Below are 21,332 nucleotides of genomic sequence, written 5' to 3'. Positions count from 1 at the left end.
TTAAAAGTTCTGCACTTCAACACACTTTAAAGGGTCAGACTTTAGTGGAGGTTGAGTCACATCACCTGGATTATGCTGTGGTGCAGAATAGCCCTTGGCAGAAACCTTGTTTGTGAGTTGTTTAACAGACCTTCTTCTTGGACACAATTTCTGTGTTAAATTGGCACAAAGCTAAATAGAAAGGTCAAATTTCTCCAACTCAACGTCTGCAAGACCGAGGCCCTTCTGATTGGCTCGCGCCAGCATCAGCCTCCACGGCTGCACACTCAACCTCACTAAGCCAGTCCAGAACTTGGGTATCGTGTTTGACCCTGAACTGTCTTTTTTCCCCCACATCCGCGCCATGACCGGTACTGCCTACCACCACCTCCGCAATATTGCCAGACTCTGCCACTGCCTCACCCCTCAGGCTGTCGAAACCCTTATCCATACATTTGTCACCTCAAGGCTTGATTATGGGAACTCCCTCCTCATCGGCCTTCCCAACTCTTCCCTTCACAAGCTGCAGATCATCCAAAACTGCAGCTCGTGTACTCTCACGCACTAGGCTCCGTGACCCCATCATTCCCACTCTCGCCCGACCCCACTGGCTCCCCATCCCCCAGAGGATCGAATTCAAGATCGTTGTCCTCACCTTCAAGGCCATCCATGGCCGTGCCCCCTCCTCCCTCTCTGACCTGCTGACTCCCTACCAACCTGCCCGCTCTCTGTTCAGTGGGCTCCTCCGGCCTGCTCCATGTCTCCCGCCTGACCCGCCCTACCATCGGTGGCCGGGCTTTCAGCCTCTCTGCTCCCACACTCTGGAACTCTATCCCACAGTCCCTTCGCCTCGCTTCCTCCCTTGGCTCCTTCAAAGCCGGTCTCAAGACCCTTCTCTTCAACTGTGCCTTTGGTCTCCCTCCCACCTCTCTGCCTTCCCTCACCCCTACACCATTCCCCTCCCCCATGTTTGGGCCCCGACACCTGACTGTTCAACGCTTTGGGACGTCCTCCCGACGTGAAAGGTGCTCTATAAATGTAATTTTGTTGTAGTTATTTGGATTTTGCTGCCACAGGAACAGATTCAGTTTGTCACGCATGAAGCGTTTCTTATCAATTTTGCTCCATCTTGGGGCCTATTCTTGTCATTCTCTACAGTAAGAAGCTACAATTGTACTCTGGCTTTTGTTTTGTTACAACTGGAAAGTAACCCAATACAACAACAACAACAACAAGATTCCATTTATAGAGCGCCTTTCACGTCAGGAGGACGTCCCAAGGCGCTGCACAGTTGGGTCATGACCCGAGCAGGGGGGAAATGGTCAGGGTGAGGGGAGGGAAGGGAGGGAGAGAGGAGGGGGGAAATGGTCAGGGTGAGGGGAGGGAAGGGAGGGAGCGAGGAGGAGGAAGAGAGTCGAGAGGGGAGCTGAAGGCACGGTCAAAGAGAAAGGTTTTGAGACCGGCCTTGAAGGAGGAAAGGGAGGAAGCAAGGCGAAGGCACTGGGGGATGGAGTTCCAGAGCCTCGGGGCTGAGAGGCTGAAGGCCCGACCACCGATGGTAGGGCGGTTGGGGCGGGGGACGTGGAGCAGACCGGAGCCAGAGGAACGGAGGGTACGGGCAGGTAGGTAGGGGGATAGTAGGTTGGAGAGGTAGGAGGGAGCAAGGCCGTGAATGGCCTTGTAGGTGAGGATGAGGATCTTGAAATCAATCCTCTGGGGGATGGGGAGCCAGTGGAGGCGAGCGAGGGTGGGAGTGATGTGGTCCCGAAGCCTGGTGCGGGACAGTACACGAGCTGCAGAGTTCTGAATGACCTGCAGCTTGTGGAGGGAGGTGCCGGGAAGGCCGGCGAGGAGAGAGTTCCCATAGTCCAGCCTTGAGGTGACAAAGGCGTGAACCAGGGTTTCAGCAGCGTGAGGGGTGAGGTAGTGCCGTAATCTGGCGATATTCCGGAGGTGATGGAAGGCGGTGCCAGTTGTGGTGCGGATGTGAGGGAGAAAGGACAGCTCAGGGTCGAACAAAACGCCGAGGTTCCTGACTGGCTTTGAGAGGTGGAGAGTGCAGCCTTGGATGCTGATGGTGTCAGCGCCTGAGGTGCGGAGGCGCTGACGTGAGCCAATCAGGAGGGCCTCGGTTTTTCGCACGTTGAGCTGAAGAAAGTTGTCTCTCGTCCAGGACTCGATGTCGGACAGGCAGGCTGTCAGGACATCGGTGGTCGTGGAGTTGAGAGTAGAGGAGGAAAGGTAGAGTTGGGTGTCATCCGCATACATGTGGAAGTTAACCCCATGTTTGCGGATGATGTCACCGAGGGGGAGCATATAGAGGGTGAAGAGGAGGGGACCGAGGACAGAGCCCTGAGGGACACCACATGAGACAGTACGGGGGGTGGAGGAGAAGCCATTCGTTGAGACGAAGTGAAGACGGTGGGAAAGGTAAGAGCTAAACCATTCAAGGACAGTGCCTTGAAGGTTGAGGTGGGAGGACAAGCGGTGGAGTAGGATAGCGTGGTCGACCGTATCGAATGCTGCCGATAGGTCGAGGAGGACGAGGAGACAGAGGGAGCCCTGGTCACAGATAGTCAGGATATCATTGGTGACCTTGACCAGGGCAGTTTCTGTGCTATGAGCAGCACGGAAACCTGACTGAAGGGGTTCAAAAAGAGAATGGGTGGAGAGGAAAGAGCGCAGTTGGGAGGCGACAACTCTTTCCAAGACCTTGGAGAGAAAGGGGAGGTTGGAGATGGGCCGGTAGCTTGATAGCTGCGACGCATCAAGGGAGGGTTTTTTCAGGGTGGGCGTGATGATGGCAGTTTTTAATGGAATGGGGACAGAGCCAGAGGAGAGGGACAGGTTTATGATGTCAGTGATGTGTGGGGCAAGAAAATGGAGCTGGGAGATAAGGAGTGGAGTGGGGATGGGGTCAAGGGAGCAGGTGGTTGGTTTTAGGGATAGGATGAGTTCAGTGACAGAGGGTGGGGAAACGGGTACGAAGGTGTGTAGGGGAGGATGGGTAGGAGTCGGAGTGTGGGAGGGAAGGGGTGGGTGGTGGGTGGAAGTTGGAGGGGAAGTGACCGCGGAGCGGATTCCCTTGATCTTGGATTCAAGGAAATCCAGCATCTCCTCGCAGTGAAGGTTGGAGGAGATGACCTGCGCGGGGTGGCGGGGGGGACGGAGGAGTCGGGATGTGGTGGAAAACAGTAGCCTGGGGTTGTTCTTCGCCTCCAGGATTATCCTGGAGTAGAAGGACGACTTGGCCGAGGCTAGAGTGGAGCGGTAAATTTTGAGGAGGTCCAGCCAGATTTGTCGGTGGACCGTTAAGCCGGATTTGACAAAGGTGCGCTCAGCAGCCCGCACCTGGCATTTCAGTGAGCGAAGGTGGGTGGTGTACCAGGGGGAGGAGCGGGAGTAGGAGACAGTGCGGGAAGTGATGGGGGCAAGAGTATCGAGGTTCAGTACCTGGAATCTACTGGCAGTTTAATTGGGGCCTGTACGCAATTCATTTATGTACACCTCACTTTCATAGTCTTAAATTGCATTAAGTGTATTCATTTATTTGTAAATCTTGAAGTGGTTATTGAGCAGTATATACAAACCTAGCTTAACCTGGACCCCTGATTTAAACTCGAATCCAGATCTAATCTGCTTTCACCGTTCTTCTGTTATTAATAGTGAAAGGATTTGTGTAGGTAAATAATACAAAAACAAATAATTCTCAACTCAATATTTTATTATCAGCTCCTTTATTCTTCGAGGTTATGGCGGCAGCAAAATTCTTTGAACAGTATGACCCTGAATTGTGGTTAGTATTATTCTAACTTGTGAGTTGTTGTTTTGTCACATTCGTTGAACTACAAGAGCAGTTGATGAGTTGAAATACAAGGGATATCTGTCAAGAGAAAAACTACATTAAACCTAACTAAAATTTGGAACTTTGGCATAAGCAAATTAGTCAATACATGTGTTCAAAAAGAAAATCCTGAGTCTCATTAAAGAGCCACACAACTGATGCACAATTGATATATCTGACTAACTGGAAAATATTTGCTCATTTACTAAATAACCAAATGTTTTGGAAATGGAAGGGATGGGGCAATGGATCTCTAAAAATGAATTTGTTTTGACAGTTAACTATAACTTGTGGCATTACTGCATTTTCTAGCATAGTTACTTTTCTCCCTTATTGATATAATTATACCATTCAGTTTGAAAATTGATAACACTGTTTTTAGTTTGAGCTGTTTTAGTAAGTGAGCAGCTGCTGTTTAAATTAGGTAAAAATAACTCTTCATTTGTCAATTACATGTGTAGCAGTGGTCATTTTAAACCATGGAGGCTTTGGAGAAGCAAAACTGCTATTTTAAAAAAATTATTTGCTCATGTTTATAGTACAATGATTTGGATAATTATACTAACCGATGGGGAGAGTGTACAGATGTAAAGAGATAGCCCCAGTCGTGTCGTAGCAGCAGGTGCTGAGTTAGTGAATTAGCGTAGCCATGAATGGATATCCCCTTTTACTATTTTTAAACTTGTGTTCTATCACTTCCATCCCCTCTAGTAATTATTCTTAAATGGTGAAATGTGGAAGATCAGTTCTAAACATTACAGAGGGAATTACCACTTTGGGGGATTTCCTCATTAAAAAGGTCTGCATCTAACAGCTTTTCAAAGTATTCTTTTATATGCACATCCTCTAATGAAATTGATCCTGGTTCCACCACCTCATATACTGGACCTTATTTGCTGCACTAAATTAAAAGTCAAACAGGGTTCAGATTAATTTGATTTTACTATTGAACCCGTGAGGATTGCATAGCTACTGAGTCTGAAGCGTGGGTACCATGCCCCCTGGTAATACTACCGAAAAGCTGCCAGTCATGATGTGAGTTAGTCTTGGCAGCTGAATTTAATTTAAAAAATGTTACCTTCATAAGACATTCCAGTTTCTTTATAGAAATCTTTGCATTTTAATGTTGAAGAAATGTATTCACTGTAAGCGTAAAGCAGTTACATTGATTAAAAGTCAATGAATCAATCCTAAAATTATATTTTCAGTCTTAAGTTTAGACCAACCACTGTCTTACGTGCACTTCTAATTGAATTTGAGCTGGAGGAGAGGAGTTTTATAACTAAGAATGTTGTAGGGGGGAAAGTGGGGAAATACCATAAAGCTTTAAACAAAAAGCCCCACTAACTGAAGTATTACTTCAAACCTCCATGTTTAACAAAACAGCATTTTTATTAGCTTTTCTCCAGCTCTGCCCATGTTGTTTAACCCCATCTTGAAAGCATCAGTTATCCTTCAAGAAAGATACATATTGAAATACACGGATTATTATTAGATGCAGCAAATATTGGATTATTCAGTTACACTGCATGTTCTCTAAAGCAAGTATCCAAAAATCTTATTTTGCTGCATGCATATTACAGTTTATTGAATAAATGTGTTTTCAATATTGAATCAATGGTAGTAGCGTCGTACAAATGTGGTTTGAAGTAGACAGACTGGCATTACCTAATTTGATTTGGAGTCTTTTTTCCAAGTGGTTTTAGATCCAAATCCACGCGCAGGTCAGTAGTGGATGTTGGGTTACGCCACAGTAGTTTCAAAGCTAACCTTTAAACTTGCAAGTGTAAAACTTCCTAGGTGACTTCAATGGATCACCCTCTAGAACTTCAATAATATTTTTTAAAAATGATCACTGGTATTTGACTGTGGGGAGCAGAGCTCTGCATCTCCCACACACACAGAACTTGGACTCAGCCCAAGGCAAAAACAATAGTAAATGTTTAATATAGTCTGCAAACCTCCAAATTTCCTTCTGCAAGCACCACTTCAAAATGGTGTTGGTACTTTAACTACATTATTATATTTGTTGAAGAGTTAAATCGCTGAAGTGTAGCAGTGCTTCCCTCAGTCGAGAATGCTTTATCGTTTAACCAGCACATTGTTTCCCCCGCAGTCACTGTGTAGAACAGTAATCTAATTCACTGCAGCTAATTACAAGTTTATACTAAATAAACCACTAATTAGACTTTCAAAGCAATAATGCCTGCTATTAATGAAATAGTTTAACCAATGATGAAGTGGCTGCCTTCAAGTTAAAGTAAATTGTGGGGACTGCACAGGTCTCTGTCCTGGCTGTTGGTGAACAGGCACCTGGAAATCAGAAGCTTTTTTGACAACCAATCCTTCACATGTTAATTGAGCTGCAAACTTTCTGACACATATTGAGTACCCTGGACCTCCACTGCTCGGCTTTTGTAATAACCGTTTGATTGGTGGACCTTGGTTACAAAATTCAGAAGGAATGCCTGGCAACCCATGTTGCCAAGGGTCGTTGAAGATGTAGCTTGAGTTTTTTTTGGCCGTTGTTTCAGTATACTTCTGTGGACACAGTAATGAAATGTATTAATTGACCTCAGTTTTGATATTTCAGCGAGTTGACTAAAACATCTTTGCATCTGAGGATATAACTGGAAAACTCTTTCTCTCCCATTTTAATTTCTCTTTCTTATGAGATCAACAAACACACCCACATCCAGGTCATGTATTATTCCTCAGTCATGGTGGTGAGCAGAAGACCTGCTGATCTCAGCTCTCTGGCCAGATGCTGAAAGGTTTATGTTGTTTTCCTCCTCTTCCCTGTGCAATAAGGGAAATGTTACACATGGTAATGTTGTTCGATGCATTTCCCTGGAACAGTGTGAAGTTCAAAGTCCATTTGACCCCATTATAGAACAATAGAAATTTACAGAACAGAAGGAGACCATTTGACCCATCATGTCTGTGCTGAGTCTTTGAAAACGCAATTTATTCAGTTCCTTTTACCGGTTTTATTCCAATACCCCTTCAAATGACTCCTTTTTAGATGTCTGTCTGCCTCCAAATCAGCATACTCAAAAGGGCATTTCACATCTCAAAACTTACACAAAATAAATCCCTCTAATTTTACACCTTTTCTCTCTTGCTGATTATCTTAATATTACCTTGGGTTCCCAGTCAGCACTGTAATTGCATTAAGACATCCTTCTCATGTGAAAGGTGCTATGTAAAAGTAAATTATGTTGTATCTTAAATTGTTGCCCCATAGTCACTGATGCTGTGATCATTGTAAATAATTTCATTCCAATTACTCTATCAAAACTCATTATGATTTAAAGGCGCAATTTATCAGGTCTCCCTTCAAACTTCTCTGTTCAAATGAAAATAGGCCAAGTTCCTGTTGTCTTTGCTCATCAATCAATCTCTGGTATCATTGGCTTACATATACATAGTTACTACACTTCACAGTGAAAATCTTGTGAAGCACTTTGAGATATCTGACAATGTGATAAAACATATCAAATGAAAAGATAGTAAATCTCAGCTCTCCACTCTGAGACCATGTGCACAATGACTAGACAAGCTCGGGCTCTTCGGTCTTGAGAGGAGAGGACTCAGAGGGCATCCCATTGAGGTGTGCAAAATTTTAAATGTGATTGAAAATGTAAACTCAGATCAATATTTTAGGATGTATCATGGCAGTAGAACAAGAGGACGTAAGTTTAGATTTGTAAAGGGCAACTTCAGGACAGATACCAGGAAGTTTTTCTTTACGATTGGAACAGGTTGCCAGGAAAGGTGGTTGAGACTCATTTAAAAAGCAGCTTGATGCTGTGATCGGGGGGATGGGGGCAGTAGGGTGGGTGTTCTGGAGTCGGGGGGTGTCCTGCTCACCAATCAGCCCTAGTATGCTAAGACTGCTAATTTGTTGAATCTTAAACTTTGATATTGCCTTGCTGGAAATGGACAAAACCTTGTTGAAAATAGATTCATTCAAACTTTTAAGTGTGTTTCATTGCGCCTTGGGCTGTCTTCCCGACATGAAAGGCGCTATACAAATGTAATCTTGTTGATCTGCAATATAGAATACTATTCCTTAAAGTACTGGTGTCAACCTGTAAAGGCACGTATGAATAGTGCAGAGGGAAGGTACCATGTGAATATTCTGCCTATTTGATCACTAATTGATGCAAGGTAAAGGTGTTTTTATGTGTGTGTATATATATAATTAACATCCTTTGTATTTAAAAATTAAAATTTATGCTTTTAAAAGCAGCAATATTCTGAGCTGTATTCAATTATTTGGCTGCCAAGTTCTTACTAGTCTTTTTTTCTTATTAATTGGGTCCATATGGAGCCATCACCACCTCTCTTCTCGTACTGATCCATAAATATCTTTATTGCTACATTCATTTCATTGTCAGAACAATAAAGTTGCAGCTTTGCATAAATTCCAAAATAGGATAAGGTTAGCAATTTAATTTCACATTATCGACAGAAAGCCATTAATGCAACAATCATCCTAACATACTTCTGTTTATTCTTGACAATATTTATAACTACATTTGTATGGTTTTTTTCCCTGTTATCTAGATGTTTGTTACAGTTGTTTGCTAAATTCAGTGAAATATCTGATAACTATTTGTCAGGTGAAATTTACTTCCTAAACTTTTGTTTTGCTAAATTTACTGATTCAACATGAAGTTTCAATTCACAGAATGATGTTCTTGTATTGCAGCAAGTTCTCTTGAGTGGATGCAAAATCCAACCACATACACATTGTGGTGTGGTTATCTGAAAATAAATCTCAGGCACTGTTTTCAAATGAAAAGGCTGTCTCTTCTTCACCTCCACCGCAAAACAAATTGCTCTCCCCATGCATACTTTTTGTTGTGAAAATTGTAATTCTGGACAGGCTTTTTGGATTTTAAGTGCAGTAAAACCTTTGACAAAATGTTATCAGTGGTACGATTAAACGTAAATGAAACATAAATCTAAGGAAGCCTAATGCTTGTACAAATCATATCCATCTAATTTTGGCATGACCATCGCAACTTTAGTCTACCACTTTTTTAAAACATTGATTTTAGACTGAAATTACCACCTCCTATCTTGTTCAAACTTCAAAGGAAATGTCAAGTACCACTTAGCTGCTACAGCACGGCAAGTCTCCAAGCAAGCAAAACACAAAGCATCATACTGTGATTTGATATAATACGAGGCATTTACTGCTAGGATTTTACATACAGTTCCATAAATTGAACAAAAATATTATTTAGATGTCAATGATATTCTCATGAAATAATAAACTTCTCTGAACCTTCCTTATTTTTGCATTACCTAGAACAGCCTAAAAAGCTAATCATCAAGTCAGTCCACTTTAATGGTATCATAGTACTTGTATGATTCTGTTCTTTACATTATTTACTTTATCCAATTATTGCGAGTTTAATTTGCTGTAGTGATTATTTTTAGCTGTCGAAGGGCTTCCAGATAATACACTTTAAGACTTCATCCATGTAATAAGTTGGCTAGTGTAGTGTATTGTATTGCTTTCCATAGTTTGTGGAATACACAAACGATAGTTTATTCCCTTTAGATATAGTTCTTTGAATAAACTGGATAGTTCAGAACATGAGTAGGCCATTCAGCCCATTGAGGTTGTTCTGTCGTTTTATTAGATCATAGGTTGTTTCATTGTATTTCCTTACCTTTTCTCCATATCCCTTAATAATAAATTGTGCAAGCCTGGCATAGTGGTAGCAATTTGTTCCTCTCATGCGAAGATTATAGGTTTGGTATTCTGGAAGGATGATATCAAATACTCTGAATCTACTCAGTGATCCCCAATTTATTAAAATGCCATTCAGTTGCTTGCTTTTCAGTTAATGTTAAGTATGCCTTATTTTAAACGTTTATGATAACAGATGAGATGCTAAGATAAATATTAAACATCAATAGCCTTAATGTTTTAAATTTGGCACAGATTTCTGCACAGTTATCTTAATAAAAGAATGTTTATACAATCTACAGTGTTAAATGTTTTATGTTACTGTTCTTGTTTTAAAATCTTTAAAGTGTTACCAAAAGAAATACTATATAAATCCTTGCTACCTTGAGGTTAAGTAATCTATTGACAGAATACCCAGTCTAGTGAAAATGCTTGAAGTGTATTGTTCCATTACATTAAATGGTGATAGCAAATTGCTGGCTATATCGGGTATATCTTGCTTTTTATTGTGTAATCAACTTATCACAGTGATAAATCAAGTCTTCCCATCCCCATTTTAAATTGAGCAATGTTACACCCTCAGCAAATACAGCATGTGGATTAGATGTAAAAAAAAGTTCTGGAGCAGCGATTGATTCCCTCTGCTCTTGTGCTTTGTGACACTGGAAACCATTTTCGTGTTCAAAAAATTGTCAGTTCATCTTCTTCCATGCAATGTGACAGGTGGTTTGAGTTTCACTATGGGGGCTTGTTGGGCAGAACATCGAGAGAAACTCTTTTCGAATATTGCCATGAGGTCTTTAATGTCCACTCAAGCATGCAGACAGGTTATGTAAGTTATTATAGTAATGACATTCATAAAGTAATGAGGCTGATGATAAAATGTGCTTACTTTGTAGCCATTTTACAATAAAGTCTGCTTCTAGCCTTTCTTGGTTGTTTTGATGCATGATTACCTTTACACCTGCCATATTGGGTCAGTTCCCATGTTTACTCTGATGTGGAATGATAATTTAGCACAATTCTTGGCACTCTTTATCAGCCAGATATACACAGTATTTTTTTAAATGGTTTTAATTGTATGTTTATCAGTTTTGCTGCTTTTAGCCATTTAATATATTTTATTATAATGCTGACATTTACATATGGCCTAAAGAGCTTATGGAACAATGTTGTGGGTTATGGTTCTTAATAATACACTTGCTGTTGTGAACTCAAATATTTAGTTAATCAATCCAGTCTAAGGGTATATTTACTTGCAAATGTTTTCTTAGTCAAGCGACTGTGTGATACATGTGGAAACCTATCATCATGTTTAACAGTATTCAAATCATTCTAAGAAGACAAAGGGGACTTGGGGAAGAGTTAACAGTAGCTGAAGGGAGTTTGCGCAAGGCACATCCAGATAATTTGTTTTCAGGGCTTTAGAAATTTCTTAATTTTAAAGTGCATGTTGAACTTCAGTCTCTAAGCAGTGGTCAGCAATGTTTAGCTTGGCATTACTTAAAGGAATAATTTTATAATTATCAGCCTGGCAGGTGGTGTAAAATCTGGAAAAACCTGCCCAAGCTGTAAACTATAGCTGTTATGTATGGTGATTTTTAAAAAAATAGTGGTCACTTCTTGCCACATATACTTGCAGGTTCCCTCCTGTTGTATGTCTCATTGTTCAAGAAGGAAATTCTAAACACTAGACTAAAACTATGTTTTTGCCCTTTCCAGATACTCCTGTATTAATATGAGTTAATAATAGTTCACAGAAAAAAATTAAATGAAACCTGTTTCAAATATTTTTCTTTGCAGCACATATTTCAGTAAATTCTGTTTTACAAACTAATACCAGCGAGTTTCAAAAGTTCTCTTCAGTGTAACCATTTTTGAAGTGCAAAATGTTTCCTGTTTTGTTGTGTCCAATATTATTGATCAAATTAATATGTGAGTTGGTGTCTTAGTAGTTTAGCTATTAATTATACTCAATGGTTATAATTTGGCAAACAAAATTTTTTATTGAAGATATTTGAAATTGGCTGTCTAGTACAGCCCTGCAATGTTGTATAGAACAAACAATCACAGCAGTTTATTTTGCTCCAATGGCTCCAAACTAAATCATGGGGTGAAAAAAGGTAATTTGACTCTTCTTTCCACAGATACATCATAGTATGTCTGCCCATCAACTTGTCACAGCTGAATTTGATTAACAATTACACCCTCTTTATTTTTTCATGTTTTCTAACGGGCATTCATGTTCAAACCTGAATTATCAAACACATATCTGCATGAAAATCTTGAATATCATCAAAGAATTGTTCATCTGCCACTCATTTAATTTAACAAGATCATTTGGGATACTATCAAGCTCTTTACTCTAGTTACTTGGTTTATATACTCTTCCTCTTCCATATTGTTGCGGTTGCAACACACTTGTTGCAATAGCTGGTTTGACGTTGCACGTATGCAGCTGGCCAACTATTCTCTGTGTTGAAGCCTCACATCAGGACTTTGAAATGATCGTCTGTGCTGACACTCCAATGCAGTGCTGGAGTGCTCTGAATTGGTGGTATTGCTGTCCAGGCAAACTAATTGCTGAACGTTCTCTAAACTCATAGAGGTTTTACAAAGATGGTGGTGGGGCTAAAACCGAAAATGGTACTTAAAATGGCAGTTGGGAAGAGAAGAATTTAAAGCTTATTTCTTTCCCTGATGAGGTTATATCAGTTATTCTTAAATTTGGGATATCTTTTCCATTTTAATGTGTCAGCAAAGTTCACTGAGAAAATTAAATTAGTTATTCTGTAACTAACTAACATTGCCAATCTAAAAACGTTCCAGTGAAGTTGATGGTATTTTTTAACCATACTGTGTCAGTTACATGGGAAATTGTTGAATTCTCTTGAATTCAATCTCACTTTTTGAAGGCCTGAAGTAAAATTGAAGAGTATTATCGAGCCACATTACTAAAGTGTGGCTNAAAAAAACTATGGTCATTTGAAAACTATTGGATGTTTTCCGGGTGTGAACCATATCTCCTTCATCTCTTCTCGCCGCCCCCACCAACTTTGACCTGAAACCCTAACATTTTCTACAGCTGCCATTTTGTTGCTGGTCAAATCCACGTTAACTGACACAACCTAATCAGGAAGAGAATTGTGCTTTAAATTTTTCCCTTCTCAGTGAAGTGAAAATGATGGCCAGGTGGCAAAACCATTGGCCACCTCAGAAAACATTGGACCAAATAATTGTTAATCGATTTGACCACAATTTGTGCTAATGTGATAATTATTGATTACTCCAGTAATAATTATCACACCACAGGTTGCATTTTTCACACCTGTATTTTATTCCAGTTTACTCATTAGCTGTTTTTCTGAATCTCACACCCTACCGGCTCATATTGATGTACAATTCGGATAGAATAGTAGTAGTATTGCTATTTATAGTAAAAGGCAATGCCCAACCAGCAGTGTTAATAATAATAATAATCCTTGCATTTGATATAGCGCTTTTCACGTCGGGAGGACATCCCAAAGCGCTTCACAGAACACACTGTAAATTGAATTGACTGTGTATTTGTGGGCGAACGCGGCAGCCAATTGCGCACAGCAATGTCCCACAAACAGTCGTAGATTGAAAATGACCAATTTATTATTGTTTTTGGTTTTGGAGGGATTATTATTAGGCGTGTGGAGTAAGGAAACTTGCCCAAGATTTCGCCCTGTCTGGAATTGAACTCAGGTCTCTCGCTTGAGAGTTTGAGTGTTGAACACTTTGAGATGTCCTCTTAATGTGAAAGATGTTGTATTATTATAAATTGTATTTGTATTTTTTTAAATGTATTTTCATTGCTATATCTGCCTTCCTTTCAATACTTCTCTGTAGATAAGAGAAATTGTTACCAGTTATTTGCTTAAGACTGTGATTTAATTTCAGTATTAACCACTAAAATGTAATTCCCACTGTGTTTGATGACAAAGGAACTGCTCGATTGGTTATTATCATAACTCAATGGCATGACTTGCTTACATCCACACCACAGGAAAGTAATGTGTCAAAATTCCCCTTAGAGACAGGTGACACCTCTGTCAGTAAAAGAATTCAGTAGAAATTGTGGGAATGCAATCCATTCAAATAAAATCTTTTGTTACTGCAAAGAAGACTTTAGCAGATCATTCGCTTCATTATATTAAACTACACAATATGATCCTGTTCTAACCAGTTAAGCTCTCGGTGAATATAACCAAATTTACTCAGCCTCATCATATACTGATTTAAGTAGTTATTTTAGTCTATCAAGTTTTTACAATCTAATTTTAGTATATCCAATTTCTCCTCAATCCTACTTTTAGTGAGGCATTTTGGTTTTCAGACTTACAACTTGCAATGATAGGTTTAATATCCTGTGTTCATCTGGAATTTGTCTTGAGGAGAGGGAGGGATTCAGTTATCTGTCTCCATGCCCTGGTAGCTCTGTGCTTAGTGGAGCATACATCCCAGCATTCCCATAAATTCAGCTATATGCTACTGGAATTACTGTTTCAGAGATCAAAACAATTACTGTTGTGTAACTAATGCCAGAAGCTGTTTTTGCAGAGAGCTTTTTTGGCTTTCGTCCTGTTCCTGGATCATGTAAGCATGATGAGCTGTGGTGAGCAAGTCATTATTGGTGATCATTTTCAAGTTGCTGTGTCTTTCTTCTGCATTTGGAGGGTTGGGTGGTTGCAGGAAGGAGCTGCTCTACGTCTGTTTGAACATAAGAAATGATAGATGAACGAAAGACCAAGGTCCATCTAGTTCGCCTTCCTCCTTCCTAGCAGCCGCATGCACATATGTCCCAATCTACCTATGTACTATATCCCATAATGTTATTTCCTAAAAGAAAACTATCTCTTCTGTGTTTGAAAGAATCAACATTTCCTGCTTTAACCTTCTCCTTAGGGAGCCTGTTCCAAAGGTTCACTATTCGCTCACTGAAATAGTGTTTCCGTAGATTCGTACTGAATTTACCCCCCACTTCAATCACAGGCCATGTCCTCTGGTTTTACTATTCTGGACTAGTTGAAACAGCCTGTCATGATCTATATTGTGTAGCCCCTTTAGAATCTTGAAGACTGCAATCATATCTGCTCTCAATCTTCTCTTTTCCAGTATGAACAAGCCCAACTTACTTAGTCTTACTTTGTGAGTGTGTCTCTCTGTAAGTGTCTGAGTGTGTTCCACAATATTACACACCAAAGAGAATTTGCATTCTACATCATCAGAAGTTAATGGGAGCTGGTTTGAGAGTGAAACAGGCCTCAAAATTGAGATATAATTTAGGAATTTTTAAAAATTCTGTATGATGTTTAAGACAGTGGTTTTAAGGCATGTGGATTTCAGACTTCAAGCCTATATATAACAGGAATAATCATAAAGTAATCATCCTTGCATTTGCTGTAGCTTATCAACATCTCAAACACTTCACTTCTAATTGCTGTCAACTATAGGGAGTCTTTGTTGGCTCTTCTGAGTTGTGAAGATCTCTAAATAATGTTTTCTTTATAGCAACACATATGCTGTACATTTGACACTGATTATTTGAATTACCAGTATTACTTTAGGGTAAAAAAATTGAACCAATCTCCTTATCAAGATTATGATTTTGCCCACAATGTAGAATTCCATATTAGTTGTCAAAAGAGGGAAGTAATTAAATATCTAAAAAGGAATAATTTGAACGTGTAGGAGGAAAAGGTAAATGGGACTGAATTGGTTACACTTTCACAATGGGCTGAAAGGCCATGTTCTGTGCTGTAAAGTTCTATATTATAGGATTTGAATCAACACTTACATTCCCCAGATGAAATTCCTGCAGTTCAAACAGAGGAAAACCATTATATTTTGTAGATTATTTGATCAATTTGGTCATCTAAATCGTTATAACCTTTAATCCCATTTTTAATCAGAAAATAATCCATCTGACTTTTAATGTAGCTTAATTGTTTATTTGAGTATCAGATCAAACCATAAACAGTAATTTTTGTTTCTGGTATGTGATAATTGCATCATTGCTGAAATTCATATGTCTAAGGGAACCCTGTTATAATACTGTTTCAAGTCCATAAAATTGTGTCTGTGAAATTGGAGACCAAATTATAACAAACCCATGAAGAAAAATGGCTGATTTCCCTGTTTCTAGATCGTCTTGTTGCTGACATCATTTCCGGCTTACATTCACAAGAGCAGTTGTTGGCTGACAGCTGTTTTTTGCACGCCGAGTGCATGCACAGGAAGCCAAACAGTTTGCACCGGAACTTCCTGTAAACATGGGTTCACAGATTATCTATGTTGTAAGTGAACCTGTTCTACCTCGGCATCATAAGATTGCCCTATAATGCAGAATTCCAGAACAATTCAATTTCTTTAATTAGTCCAGAAGGTGGAACAATAGTTATTGTCTATCTCATGAGATTTGTTTTTACATGTCAGTCAGAAGTGAAGAACTCCAACCAACTCTGAGAATGTGCTTAAATAGGAGATTGAAATCTTGCCATTTTGGCCATTGATTCGTATCCCATTCCTTAGAGTTATTCCTTAAATTGACCAGTGGGATTTATTGCATTCTAACAGGCAAACAGTGATCCTGGAATCGAAGGTAAAGATGTCATCCATTTATATGTGGAAGTGGACCCCATGCCTTTGGTTAATGTCACCGAGGGAGTGTTTCATTGTTTTTAATTCATCTAAATGTGTCCTGCATATTTTTTGGAATTTTTAATCATTTGTGCAATCTACCATTTGTTTCTTTTTAGTTTCAGACAATATGATAGTTGCTAATACACAAGTGTCTGTTACACTAGTACTAAAGATAATTTTTGTCCCAGTTCTGCTACATGCCATTCACTATGGTCAAAGCAAAGTTTCCAAGCTTGCATAATGCAATACAAATTCAGATTTATATAGCGCCTTTCAATTCAGGAGGCTGTCCCAATCCAGGTTGGGGGTGAGTGGGTGAAAGATGGCAGAAAGGGAGGTCAAATGTAAATATCTGCCATGCTCAAGGTCACCATGGTGTTCTCTCCTTTCATGAATGACCAAATCGCCTTCTACAACCTTGTCCTCCTAAATCTCTGCTGCTTTTGATACTATCAATTACTCCAACCTTCTTCACCATCTCTCTTCCCTGATCCACCTTCATAGCTCTATCCTGGCTTCATTCTGTCAGTCAGTCCTAGCATCTTCACTTCCCAGCCCCAGTGGATTGAATTCAAGATTCTTGTCTTCACATTCAAATGTCTCCATGGCCTCGCCTCATCCTTCTTCTAAGATCTCTTAGTTCGTGTGGAGTCAGTTGTATGATGCACTTTGTGACGTTCTCCTGACTTGAAAGGCATTATATACATGTAAATTATTCCTGTTGTCGTCAAACAGAACAGAGTTTGGCTGTTCTTGATCATTGTTCAATTTTTGCAGCCAGACGTTGCGATTCTCCAGCACTTTGCCGCCTCTAGAGTTGGCGTCAGTGCGGTTTGATACATCTGGCCACAAGCCTTCACTGAGATATGAAGTCTCCTTTTGTGCCCATGCCAACTGCTTCAGACAGGTTTTTTTTTGACCAGTTCTGATATTTGCTGATGATATCGATTATGTAAAACCATGGAACTTGCAGATTCTTTGTACTGTGCTCAAATCTCTATTAATCCCTGTGTTATTTTGCTGTGGTGTGCTTACAATACAGCATTACAGGTGAATGCTGGTAAACATATGGATGGCAAACAGTGGATTTTGGTCAGCATTTAAACGCTGTTCTTATCCATAACACTCACCCAGTTATCGTTCAGCCCTGCTCAGATAGAGCAAAGCTTTTGAAGCTACAGGCCTCTATTCTTTGAGTGTAGCCATGCATTAGGCCAACAGCAGCTAAAATCCTTGTCTTCAATCAAATGTATTTATTGTTTCAGCCTGATGTGGGCAATTTGCAATTTTTAACATGAGCATCATGCAATGCACAGTGCCCTTGTGAGATGTTTATCTTTGGAAACCAAAGGTAGTTGATATTGGTGGTACACATATGGATGATAAAGGCCTATGCAGCATATTTTGGAGATGCAAAAAATGATCTGAGATGTGTTTTTTGGTCGTAACTGTTTTGCTCAGTACATAATTTTCAGCAAATGCGCCAAAAGTAGCACAAACTATTTAATTTTGGCTTCCTTGTTTCATATTTAAGTTTAATCGGTAAATATCCATTCAATGAAATAATTGTATATAAGCCTAGATTTTGACATTGATCACATAACTGCAAGTTATCAATGGTAAATAACCATCAATAATAATTTTATAATAGGCAGAACCTTTGCTAAAATAAAATCTTCTGTATAAATGCTGAATTCTTTTGAGAACAGCTATGCCTTAACCCCCATCTTTTGTGGTCATTCCTTAACTGCATGGTAAATTTTCTTATTTCATACACTCGGGAATCTTGCCAGCTCCCTGAGAGAGGCTTGGGTTAGTGGTAGATTGTGGCTAGTTGTGTTCTGTAGAATCATGCTTGCTATAAACAGGTTTGAGTTTGCCAAAATGTCTTTGTTATCTGTGCAGGCGTGAGACAGAGGTGACGTCGTCCATCAATCCTGAGTCTAATCAAAGCTAAAACTAGTGATGAAAGGGCAATTATACACCTCACAGCATCATCCAGCCTTAAATAAAAAAGTACTCTTGAGTTGTACTCTAACCACAATAGAAATTCAATTTTTAGTTTTTAGTTCTACAAATCTCAAAAGACGAGATATGGCTTTTACGGCATAATGGTTTTCATAAGGTTTTTACTCACAATGTAAATGTTGTATTAATCCATTCATTGATCTCAATATTAATGGATGAATTTAAAAATGGTTCAGGTGACTCCGTTATAATGCAGTTTTGGGGGTAAAAAAAATTAGGCAACATGTTAAAATGGGTCCGTGCTATTGACGTCACCACTGACTTCTGGCATTGAATTGTGGGCTTCCTGCGTAGTGTAGGTACAACAACAGCTTGCATTTATATAGCGCCCTTCACACTGGTGGGCATCCCAGAGTGCTTGGTAGCCAACTAGTCAGTCGCTGGGTTAAGGGACTGCTCTTATGAGAGTTTCTAGTGTCTTTGTGTACACATGTGCAGAAAGATGGTCATTTTGCACTGCAGTTGTACCAGCCATACAATACCTAGAGGTCCACTGGAGATCCCAGTTAAAACAAAGTATAGTGAGGTGCTTTGTAAAGGAGTCATCCTGTATTTGTTTCTCATTACCTTTTGTATTTGTGTCTGTAGATTAGTACAAATAACAGACTGGAATCAGTATGAACCATGCATGCATCAGAGCTAGGATCTATAATAAACTTGTTAGCAGTTTCTGTAAGAAAACTGAAGCATTTGTAAGTTTTAACTGGGCTTGCCTCCATTAACTGATGAGCAGAAGAGATTGAACAGTTTATTTTTGGTTCTAATGGGTCATTCACAGTGTTCATTTGTGTTTTTTCAGGACAGTGGCAATGCGGAAACTCTTGGTGATCCAAAGTCTAATGAGCCAGAGGCTGAATCAAACACTGTGACAAGTACTCTTTCAATGCAGGAGTACTTTGCCCAAAAGATGATTGAACTCAAGAAATCTAAAGTAGTGAAGGAACCTCATCAAACCAATGTGGACAATATACCTCAAAATGAAAGAGATTTGGCTGAGTATAAAGCAAAATCCAAAAAGAAGAAAAAGCGCAACAAAAAAGAAACTGAAGAAACCTATGCCTGTGATCAATTGTCGATAAAACAAGCCAAAAATACAGAAGTAGAGATGAGTTTAAATGGCATTGGGGAAATGGAAATCTCCTCAGTTAAGGAAAATCATCAGATTAAGAAGAAATCAAAGAAACAAAGGAAAGTGAAAAACAGTGATTCAGTGGGTCTTGATCACAATGTTTGCACTTTGGATGAGGCTGATTTAGTGGAGACCCAAGATCAATGCACAGCAGCAGTAAACAATTCAACGGCAAAGCACAATAAGACCAAAAAGAATAAGAAAAAGGAAACATCTGTGGAAGATAAGGAGGACGTTCAATCCAGCCATATCTTGACACAAAGGAAAAGGAAAAAAGGAAATAAAAAGCAAAAAGAGTTAGAGGTTCAGTAAACCTCTTTAATTTTTTTTTACCGGAAAGCGTTGAATGAATACTTAAACATATTCAAAAACCTATTTGAAATTAAGATGATGAAAAAACAAATGGATTAACACAATTTATTTGTTTGCCCACTAAATCAAACTGTATTCGTTCTACAAAATAAAATGTTTGAGAAACATTTGAAGTTGTGGTGAATGTCCTGAAGTAAGTGCAGTTAGTTCATTTTTAGAGCAAGGAATAGTTAGTATATGAGGTAATTTTATGAATCTTTTCTTTGAAATTCATATGTGAACTAAAGGGCTGACATTGATATTTTCATTAACTGGGGGTGATGAAATACAAATAAACAGGCCTGACACATGGAGAAAATGCACCTATAGACAAGCTGTCTGTGTTTAATGCTGTTCTGACCATTCCCACTCCTTAACGCAAGTCAAAAATACTAAAACAAAAGGGCAGAGAAATGGACAATTGCACACTTTAAAGGCCGAAGAGGGGAATTCCTGCAACATTCAGTTCATGGAAAGGTGAATATATGACTCTTCCAGTCAGACCTTGAGCTAGTGAGAATAACAAAGATTATGAGTTGTGACCAACAGGTGAGTGGTCTACAGTAGAGCGTCTTTTTACACAGAGAGCACGGATGTTGCATTAAAGTGGGGAGAGGGAGGTTTGAAAGAGTTAAGGGAAATAGATGCTCAAAAAATTGTCTTCGGAAGTAGGACTGCGATAGTCAGCTAAATAAAGAGCACACTGGGAGCCCCAGAGGCTGGCATTGAGGTGAGCTTTACCCTGGTAGTTGTCAAGTTCTTTCTCTGAAAATTCCTCACTCAACTCATGGCAAGCGTCTCCACCTTAAATCATTTTCTTCCATCGTCGACCCCATTTGTTTTTTTGACTCAATAAAATAAGCTCGTCCCAGACAATGTAAATAAATTAAAACCCAAACTTTGACTATTCAATTGACCTGAGGTGTGAATCCCAAGGTGCAAGAGCCACAGGTGTGAAGCCTTGAGAAAGTTTATCATGATCGCAAACTAGCTGACTCATTGTGCTCAGATTAAAGTTGCCAAATGCAGAGCATTATTTTGGTTCAGTCTCATCAGACGAGAACATGTGCTGGGGACATTTGACGTGTAAATATGTGCCACTGAACCTGAATCATGCTCAGTCATGACAACTAACGTTTTAGTAGTGTTCATAGGCATGTACAATGTCTGGTGTGGTTTGATTGGTTGAACAGCAGACTTGGGTCTAGAGAGTTGAAACTCGGATCCATAATGTTTGAGAATGATAAAATATGAATCTTTTTTAAAAATTAATCCGTGGGGGAGGATGGTATGGGATCTCTCTGGAGTTAACTAGACTCTAGGAAAGCACACTTAAAAAAAAAGATAAATAAATAAACAGGCTAGTGTTAATTAATTACTGTGATAGTGATTCAAGGGTAGAATTCTTGCCTAATACTCAGAAGCCCTGGTTCAGTCCAGTTTCTGGAAATATGAAATCAAATGGGCCAAAGGACTTTCTTTATTCCTGACATCTCCTATGATGTCTGAGAATTGGTGATGCTACAACCACAACATGTAAATTTAAAAGTACAGCTTATGTCTGAAATATTTCCAGTGCTGTTGTGTACATCAGTTATAATTAAATGTGACCCTAAGTAATA

At 39.6% G+C, this 21,332-nt stretch overlaps 1 protein-coding gene across 3 annotated transcripts in view; it reads left to right on the top strand.

Moving 5' to 3' along the window:
* The window catches only part of pinx1 (PIN2 (TERF1) interacting telomerase inhibitor 1), a 59,715-nt gene extending 38,742 nt beyond the window's left edge, over positions 1 to 20,973 (top strand). For all 3 annotated transcript variants that reach the window (XM_007904460.2, XM_007904461.2, XM_007904462.2), the window contains one exon: positions 19,030 to 20,973. In XM_007904460.2, the coding sequence (XP_007902651.1) occupies positions 19,030 to 19,671 (642 nt within the window). In that variant the 3' untranslated portion in view covers positions 19,672 to 20,973. The remainder of the gene's footprint in view (positions 1 to 19,029) is intronic.
* Positions 20,974 to 21,332: the final 359 nt, after the last annotated feature.

The sequence above is a fragment of the Callorhinchus milii genome, unplaced genomic scaffold (assembly GCF_018977255.1).
Source record: "Callorhinchus milii isolate IMCB2004 unplaced genomic scaffold, IMCB_Cmil_1.0 Scaffold3, whole genome shotgun sequence".
Taxonomy (NCBI): Eukaryota; Metazoa; Chordata; class Chondrichthyes; order Chimaeriformes; family Callorhinchidae; genus Callorhinchus; species Callorhinchus milii.
Note: the sequence above shows the minus strand (reverse complement) of the source record. Positions and strands in the feature narration are given on the sequence as shown.